This window comes from Leucopleurus acutus (genome assembly GCF_964270905.1).
Source record: "Leucopleurus acutus genome assembly, chromosome: 13".
Classification (NCBI taxonomy): Eukaryota; Metazoa; Chordata; class Mammalia; order Artiodactyla; family Delphinidae; genus Leucopleurus; species Leucopleurus acutus.
This window is the reverse complement of record NC_139155.1, coordinates 5,338,483-5,347,846: the sequence shown is the minus strand read 5'-3', so window position 1 is coordinate 5,347,846 and position 9,364 is coordinate 5,338,483. Positions and strand designations below refer to the sequence as shown.

Here is a 9,364-nt window from a genome sequence, read left to right as displayed (position 1 = left end):
AAGGACTCCCACCCCCATCAATCTCTGCTTCCTGCACGCTCCCACAGCTGCTGGTATATCCCTTATAGTAGTTTCCATGGATGTAACAAACAGCTACTGAGGATGGATTACGAGCCCGGCATTGCATTACCTGGACCAGCCGACTGGGATGCAGACAAGTGCTGTAACTGTGAGCTCCACCTACAGGTTTCCCCACGGTATTGCCAACGTGAATTACCCGGCTCCCATTCCATCCAAATACCATTCAACCAGGGATAAAGAGATCAGCACTCTTTCTCCAGGGCTACCTCACTTCTACTACTATTTTCTAGGACATCTAGTCCCGCCACCATCTAACCCAGTGAGTCCAAGGAGTCACTACCCACACTATTCTGTGGTTGTTTCCAGTTCAGTCCTGCTGGTGACGCATGGCTTCCGCCACCTGCCTCTCGGGGCATCCTGTCCTCTTCTAACTTCATCTTGAGCTCACGGCTCAAACCACTGCCTCTCCACCCCCCAAATGCCACTCAGGTGGGGCAGGGGCAGGGGCTCCACATCCCCTTGTTGGCAAGACCACGAAGTAGCATCGCCCCGTGCTCTCAGTGTCTGACACGGATCTCAAATTTCTCCCTCCCCAACATCTGCAGCCCAAGACCTAGGACGGCGGGAGGGTGAGGATGGCTTCAGAGCAGGGATCCTTTTTACTCTCACGTTTCTTTGGTTGAGAACCTTTTCTTTTATTGCTGTCTTCAAGCTCTTTATTCTACACACAAACACCTCTCAAGAGAAAACTGATATTTCAATAAGAGAAGAAGAGAGATAGAGGGGGGAGGAGTTTAATCGTGTATGCCCCTGTGGGAGCAACATGGCATTTCAACGATCACTTCTGAGAACAACTTTAAGTGGGAGATAAAAATATGATAGAAAAAGATAATCGATACAATCTCAAACAAATTTAGAACCAGATCCCTGAAAAACGTGATTAGGTGGATGTTACCTCCATTTGAACCCCAGGTGTCTACGGATTCTCCTAAAGCACTTCTGCAGAGGGAGCGTCCTTCCCGCCCCGTCCCACGGATGCAGAGCTGGGTGTCTGAACTGCATGTGCGTCACGCTTCGCTCTTCTAAGGGATAGCAACTTCCTCTGATGGTTACAGGTGCATCTTTCCTTGTGAAGCAGGTCACTTGTCTATTTTACTTTGCTTTATTGAACACTAATGTGGCTGCTAAATGCCATGAACACAGCACTTTCTAATTTTAATGAATACCATGAAGTTCACATTGAAATGTATTTCTTTATTTGGGGCTCTAACCAATAAAGAAAAAACCCTACGTATACAACACACGCACACGCGCACACACACACCCTCAAGAGAAAACTGACCTGTTTTCAGTCTGATCCGTTTTCTTGTTTTTTTAAAGTGTAAGTGCAGAAGAGAAGCAAGTATCTTTTTTCTTTTTCTTTTACATGAATTTCCACTGTGATGTGCTATTTTCACGGTTTTAAAATTTAACTTAATCTTCTAACCTTAACTTTAAAATGACTCAGAAATCATGATTTCTAGTGTGAAATAAGAGGACATCGAACAGACTACTGCTTTATTTTAACTTCCAACAAACACCAAGAACAAAACCAGTCAGTCCAAAAGAAACAAACAGCAACAATAATTTGCCGCCTACTGCTAATGCTCAGTATTTGGTCCCAAACCAGTGGTTTATCTTTGCCACCCGCAGGTAGAGCGCCAGGCTGACGATAAAGTACTCTCCCGTCTCCTCGATCCACACCAGCTCCAAGTGCACCCTTCCCTCCGCGTCTGCGTAGTCCACACGGTACGTCTCCCCCAAGAAAGCAGGGCCGTCAGAGGGCCCGGGAGAGGGTCTCATGCACACCGGGGAACTGAAACACCAGAAGGGTTTCCCATATTCTTCCAAAAGAGTTAAGTCCATTACAGAGCAACTCTACAAAATAAACACAGATGTTCGTAAGTGTGAGGATAAAATGGCCAATTAGACCTGACTTCATAAATGTAGATGGAGCCTCGTCATGAAGGATTAAGTGAAGGAGGAGGGAGAAGAGGAAAGAGAACAAAATTACAGGAAGCGGGAACAGCATGTGACAAGCATGTGACAGTCCTCGGCAGGGGGTGTGGCGGGGAGGTGGGGAGGGCGGCCAGGTCAGCTCTGGCCATCACTGAACTGCTGCGCCTGCGCGTAGCAACCGGCACCAACAAACGCAGAGACTGCCTTTCCAATGGTCAGAGCTGGGATAAAGCTTTGTTTCCTGTACGATTACAACGCTTCCCTTCCCACCCCACAGTGGGAACTGAATATCTGCTTCTCGATTACCAAGGAACACAAAACAAATTATATTATTTTTATATTATGCTGACCCTTTAAGTCTGCCATGTTGATATTTTGCCTTTCTAGGTCCTCAAGGTCCATTGTGACTTCAACATTTTAGCACGTGTTTTTGTAAGACTCATCTAAATCCACTTTAAAAAGTCAGGTCTGTGCTCCTGAAGACATGAAATAATATTCCTGTGTATGTGATAAATCTTTCCCAAGGTTTAAACAACTGCTCACAAATAAACAGAATAAAACATCTCAGTATATCAAATAGCAAGTGGATCAAGAGAGAATCCTTAATGATACTGAAGTGCTTGCTTTTCACGCTCAACAACAACGCTACTCTTGGCCTCAGCCATCACCCCTAGTCACTGTCACAAGGCATCCATGCTTGTAGGCAGAATTAAGCCAGCTTAACTGGGGCCCTCTGCATCCACAGCAGACGCATCCTGTGGAAATCCTGTTCATCCCACAACACACAGATGGAGAGGAGTGACAACCAGGGCACCCACGGGCACAGGGATCACAGGAGAAGCGAGACTGCGTGAGAACCCTCCTCGCCGCCCCTCTGCCAGTCCCCGGCCACCACATCCTCCCTCCCCTCCATGTGGCTGGTTTGTGATAGAGGTAAAAACTGATTTAACTGTTCAAGGAAAAATCTGTATGCTGGAACTTATAACTGCAATAAACTTTAAGTTGGTGTCCTAAGATGTAACTGAAAAGTAATTAAGATGTTTCTGAGTAAATGTTACTTGCCTGGTCCAACCTACGGCTCCACTCTTTCTCCACAAAACGAACAGCCAGAAGGACTTGGAGGGAACAGAGGCTGCAATCAACACCGCTCAGCAACGCGCTGCGCGCCACCTACGCACCAACTCCACCACGCCCAGTGGAAAACGAAAGGCCCTCAATACACATTGGATAAATCAATCAACTGATCGCCACTGGCTAAGAGGACGTGCACAAATCTTCAGACACCAGAACAATAAATCTAGGACTTTCAAAGCAGCATCATACGTATGCATCAACAGACACATTCATTATACAGAAACCAGGTACTTTAAGAAAAGAAAAATTACCTTTATACAGACATCAAAAATATTAGTTTTCCAAGAAAGGCCAACTTTTCCAATAAGAGGTAGGTGTTCGGTGCTATTTTTAAAACTTATCACACTGAGCTTCATATATTCATTTTCAATGTATTCTGAAAAGATCAAAGATTTTTAAAATTACTATATGCCAACCAACGCAGGACAACAAGTCAAGATCCCTCAGATCTGCTGCTCTATAAAGGAAGCCTCGTGGAGCTAAGTACTGGGTTCAGGGGTGGAAGGAGACCCTGACACAGCTGACTCGGGCGTCTGGCTGAGGCGAGGGCACTACTATATCCACCTGCATTCCTGAGACAGAGAAATGAGCTTGTCTCAGTGGTGAGACGGGGAGATGCCTGGGGTGGACAGGACAGCACCCTGTCACTGATGGGGAGACAGCTACGAGGCAAGGGTTCCACTGATTTGATTAAACAAACCGCTAGGAAAATGGGAAACCAGAGCCGTGGAACTTAAGAAAACCGAGGCCGGAAACTGCACAGAAAAAGGGCATTAAATGTGAGGGAGGGGAGAGACGTCCAGAGAAAGGAGGGGTGAGAGCCAGTGAACGTGGAATGCGGTCAGGGAAGGAGCCCAGCGCACGTCTTCGCAGGACTGTATGAACAAGCAGAAATCCCACCATGTGCTGACCAAGAGCTGAGACCAGAGCCCGGCCCTCCCTGGACCAACGCAGAGCTGCCCGGGAGCAGCCTCGCCACCCAGGGCTGTCACGGCCCAGGTGCACGCACGCCCGGGGGCCTACAGGACGGCTGAGCCCCGTGCAACCACTTTAATGCGTCCTGCAAAGGGGAGCATCACCCGTGACGAGGTCACAGGCCTTCACTCGCACGCAAGCTCTCTTCAGAGGCAGCACCTGATCAAGGGTGAGATGTGAGTCACTCGCAGAGCAGAGAAAGGAGAGCAGAGAAAGGCACATGCTCTCCGACCCCATGCTGCTCATTTCACGGGACAAAAGAAAACCAGAACCAAGCTGCCCTGGGAGCCAGAGCCCCATTCTAGAAACTCTAGACGGTGTCCTCGCGGAACTGCGGCCAGAAGATCAGGACCAGGACACGAGCTCTGGGCGGGAGCCCCGCGAAGCGGCGCAGCTCCAGCCCTGGAAGGCCTGTTAGCCAGTCTGGTCCAAGGACAGAGGCTGCCCACATTCCGTCCTCTGCTGCTGAGTGCTCAGCGAGAACCGTGCAGCTTCTCAGGCGAGGCCTCGGAGAAGGCGAAGCAACGACTCCTGAACAGCAGATGTGGCTCTGCTCTGCCCTTGGTCACCACACAGCCACGTGCAGGACTGCCGGCTTGTCCTCAAGACATGGCAGAAAGTGGACCCCAAGGTACAGCAGCCAATAACAGCTCAACGGCAATTGTCTGAGTTGATAAACATGAAATCTCTGTAGGAAGCGAGGACTGTTGCTACTCTGTTATCACCAGACATCCTCCCTGTAGAACAGCGAGAACACTGTGGTATCTTAAAACGTCAGAGCTCTTCCCACTGACCCTGTGTAACTGCTTGCTTCTCTAAGACAGAACGAGGTGAAGCTCTCTGTACATGTAAGCGATCTGCACACAGAATGCATATGTGAAGGTGAATGCAAATAAAATAGGTCATGTTTTTGAGTATTTACTGTACACCAAGCATATGTTACATACTTTGTGTACAGCAGCTTAAAAGAATACCTTAGAATAGCACTATTAATTAGACACTGCAATTCTCTGAGCTCACAGGTGAGAAAGCTACGCGCCGAGAGGTGAGCAGTGCCTTCCTTGCTCGAGGCCACGCGGTGGTCAGCGGAAGAAACGTGACCCAGACCTGTTCTGCGTCTGGAGTCCATGTTACAACAGATTAAAACAGATATGAACATGGGGACACATGATCACCCATTGGTTTCAATACTAGCTGAGAATGTATAACGTAGATCTCGATTCTCATGGAGTTTTGTTTTCATTTTACTGCCAATAGAGAAAAATCTAAGAATGCACAGACAGATGCGCTGGGGAGCCGTTTATGGCTCCCAAAACTGTTGCTGATTTGCCCATGCTCACTACCTCCTGTTCCCAGCCCTCCCGTAACCAGGTCGTGAGTGGCCTGGCTCCTTCCCTGAGACGCGCCCCTGCTCACCTGGGTCAGAGTGAGCCGTGGGAGCAGGTAGAGAAGGGAAAATGCCTCTGACAGACGCAGGGGCAGAGGCCCAAGTCCTCGCAGAGTGGGCACGGGCAGCACTCTGGGGTCGACTACTAGGTGTGACAGGGCGAAGTTTTCACAAGAGAAGCCACAGTGTGTCACACGTATACAAACGCAGAGTCTAGCTCTTCCAGAGAGACGGTGAACTACTGTATCCTTATACATTCCTGTGCTGCTTAAACCATTCAGAATAAATTCTGTTGTTGGAGACTCTAACTTTAACCTACCAATACGTAAGGCCATCCTCAAAACGCAGAGAAATACAATGCAAGGCTCACCACTCTTGGCTTCCCGCGACATGCACGCACAAGCACGGACTTCAGAGTCGTAAGGAGCTCGTTCCAAACCTGCCCAGGCATTTGCTAGAGGTATGACCATGGCCAAGCTCCAAGCCAAGCAAAATGAGACACAAATAGAGAGCACTTTATAAAGCTTTGTGATGAGTGGAACAAGTAGTAAACAGTAACATTACAGGGTGAATTGTTATAAACGCCAGACTAAGGTTGCTAAGCACCTTAATGTATTATCTCAACCATAATACTCCCTCTGAAGAGCCAAGCCCACTGCCAAGCAGAAAGATGTACCATGTTCATGGAATGCAAGACTCAACACCGGTAAGGCATCCGTTTACCCAAATTGATATATAGACTTAATACAATCCAAATCATAATCCCAGCAGGCATTTAATAAATAATTTACAAATAAATAATAAGATGTGACAGGCTGATTCACATGGAAATACTAAAGACCTAAAACAGCCACACAATCTTGAAAAAAGAAAAATAAATGACTTCAAGACTTACTATAGAGCTAAAGCAATCAAGACAGTGTGGTATTACTACAAAGATACACAAACAGATCAACAATATAGAACAGACAGGTCCAGAAATAGACCAACACTTTTACAAGCAACTGATTTTTGATGAAGACATCAAAATAATTCAATGAGAAAAGAAAGCCCTTTCACAAATGGTGCAATAACAACTTGCTATTCATATGGGAAAATAACATGAACCTCAACCCTTACCTCATACTTCACACAAAAATTAAATTAGGGATGGATCACAGACCTAAATGTAAAAGCTAAAACCATAATCCAGCTGGAAGAAAGAACATCTCCATAACCTGGAGTAGGAAAAGTTTTTAAGACAGAAAAAAGAAAATACCATAAAACAAGAAAATAATAAATTAGATTTCATCAAAGTGAGAAACTTCTGATCACTAAAAGATACCACTAAGAAAATGAATAAGCAAGCCATAGACTGGAAAAAAATATTTTCAAAACATATATCTGACAAAGGACTGTTATCCAGAATATATAAAGAGCTTCTATGGTTGAGAAATAAAGAAACAAATACTGATTAAAAAAAAAAAGAAAACACCACAAAAGGATTAAAGACACTTCAAAAAAAGATATGCAAATGAACAATAAGCACGTGGAAAAGTACTCAGCACTACTGGCCATTAGGGAGAAACTACTACTACCATACACCAGATGAGCTAAAATTTAAAAGACTAATAACATCAACGGTTGCCCAGGATACGGAGCAGCCAGAACACTCACACACAGATGACGGAGTGTGAAATGGTGCAACAACTCTAAAAAAAAGAAGTTTGGCAATTTCTAATACATAAAAATTTCTTATACATAAAAAAAAAGACTGGCAACTTTTAATCCATAATTAAACCTGCTCTAATTCGACTTCCCAGTCCTAGGTATTTAGCCAAGAGAAATGAAAACATATGCTCACAAAAAAGACTTGCACAAGAAATCTATAGCAGCTTTATTCATAACAGCCCAAAACAAAAACAACCCTAATTCCCTCTCTATCAACAGGAAAACTGGTGAGCAAATTCTGGTATACTGGGCTTCCCTGGTGGCGCAGTGGTTGAGAGTCCCCCTGCCGATGCAGGGGACACGGGTTCATGCCCCGGTCTGGGAAGATCCCACGTGCCGCGGAGCGGCTGGGCCCGTGAGCCATGGCCGCTGAGCCTGTGCGTCCGGAGCCTGTGCTCCGCAATGGGAGAGGCCACAACAGTGAGAGGCTCGCGTACAGCAAAAAAAAAAAAAAAAAAAAAAGAGACGTCGGAATGGGAGCAAGAAGGAGGGACAGAAGGCTGCTGGACACATCCAGTCCCACTGACACGCACCAAGCCCACCCGGCAAACTGCACTGGGAAGAAGACCTACCTCTGGGTTTTTCAACATGAACCCTTCTTGCTAAGCCAGCTTTAGGCGAAGTTTTCTATGTAGAAAATTAGGTTCTAGGTAGCTTTCAAACAAAAAATAACTTTCCCATCTATACAGAAGTGTTGTTTTCTTTTAAAATAATTTTTGAATCAGAAAACGTGAATACATTTATAAGTGGAAGAGGAGCTGATGGAAAACTGGTTTGAAATAATGAACAGATAAGAGACCAAGGGCTAAATAAAGGTCCCGGAACAGGCAGGAGCAGGTATATTTAGGAATGGAAACTGGAAAATCTTTTGGCAAGACAGTGAGACATCTTTTTCTCTGAAACAGGAAAAATCAAGCCTACAAACAGACCGTGCCACCGTGGAGATGTGCTGGCAGGTGAGGGAGGACGACCAGTCTCAGCACGGCGGGTCGTGAGCCTTGAGAACGAGGAAGATGAGTGTGACTGTGTTTAAACAGCCTTTCTGCGAAATACAAGGCAGGACTAACAAGAGCTGATTAGAAGATTTCTGAGTAGCAACAAGGGATCAGTTGAAGTCTGACAACCCCAGTGGACATGCGTTTGTGACTTCCTGCAAGGAACTGCCGGGCATTCACGAAGTTAGACTCTCAAACAGAGTCAAGAGTCCGGAAATGCAAAAGAGGAGGAAGAGGGCTCATCACATAAAGGTTTGAGGCGCCTCCTCACAGGTCCCATGTTACCGCCGGGGCTGGCTTCAGGGGCCACAACCTGTGTGGATACAAGGGACCCCTCCTGGTTTAATGTGTTGCTGTCAGCATTTTGAACTTAATAATTTTCTACCGAGGAGCGCCGCGGTTTCATTTTGCACGGGGTCCCACAAATCACATGGCCTCTTCTGCTTCAGGGCAAGGACCACTGACTCCCTGCGAGCACTGACATAAAACGTATGGAGATGAGCGTTCTCCTGCTCTGTGAACAGAATCTGTAATGCTGATTTTTCATAATGAGTCACCAAAAGTACAAAGCAGGAAAAAATGTACTAACAACCACTGATGAAGATGATCTGAAGAATTATCTGTTCTACGTTTTCTAGATGATCACCACCTAGAAAGTACTGTATTATTTCTAATGCCTTCCCGTTATCACAAATGCTTAGAGAGGATAATCTGACCTAGAAACATAGAAAGTAATTAGTAGCAAGGGAACAAAACAGGGAACAAAAAAGTGTCTATTTTTGGAATCACAAAAATAAAAATGGGATAACATGCTATGTATGAAAAGTATCTTAAACAAACACTAAAAACTTTAAAAGTAGAATTTCTTAAAGAGAGGTTATCTGGGCTAACCAGTGTCTGCTGCGCAAAAGTTGAACAACCCTACTTTTTTCATAGAATAAAAATAAGTTTCTCAGGTCCATAACTTCTTTCAAACCCCTCAATATTTTCTATTGTGTCTTACAGAATAAGGCACTGAATACTTATCATTTAATCAGTACTTTAATGAAAAGCATATTGCAGAATCTCTATAGGAGATAGAACAAATCTAACAACAGATAATGGAAACATAATCTAAACATATTCCTTCACAATGGCAGCACAA

General features: G+C 45.4%; 1 protein-coding gene across 1 annotated transcript in view; it reads right to left on the bottom strand.

Annotated features, from left to right (window-relative positions):
• Nucleotides 1–1,564: 1,564 nt before the first annotated feature.
• FBXO15 (F-box protein 15) overlaps nt 1,565–9,364 on the bottom strand; it is a gene marked incomplete at its 5' end in the record, with an annotated part of 40,127 nt that continues 32,327 nt past the window's right edge. Inside the window, 2 exons of the mRNA XM_082853061.1 lie at nt 1,565–1,938; nt 3,405–3,529. Of these exons, the coding sequence (XP_082709187.1) occupies nt 1,669–1,938; nt 3,405–3,529 (395 nt within the window). The 3' untranslated portion in view covers nt 1,565–1,668. The remainder of the gene's footprint in view (nt 1,939–3,404; nt 3,530–9,364) is intronic.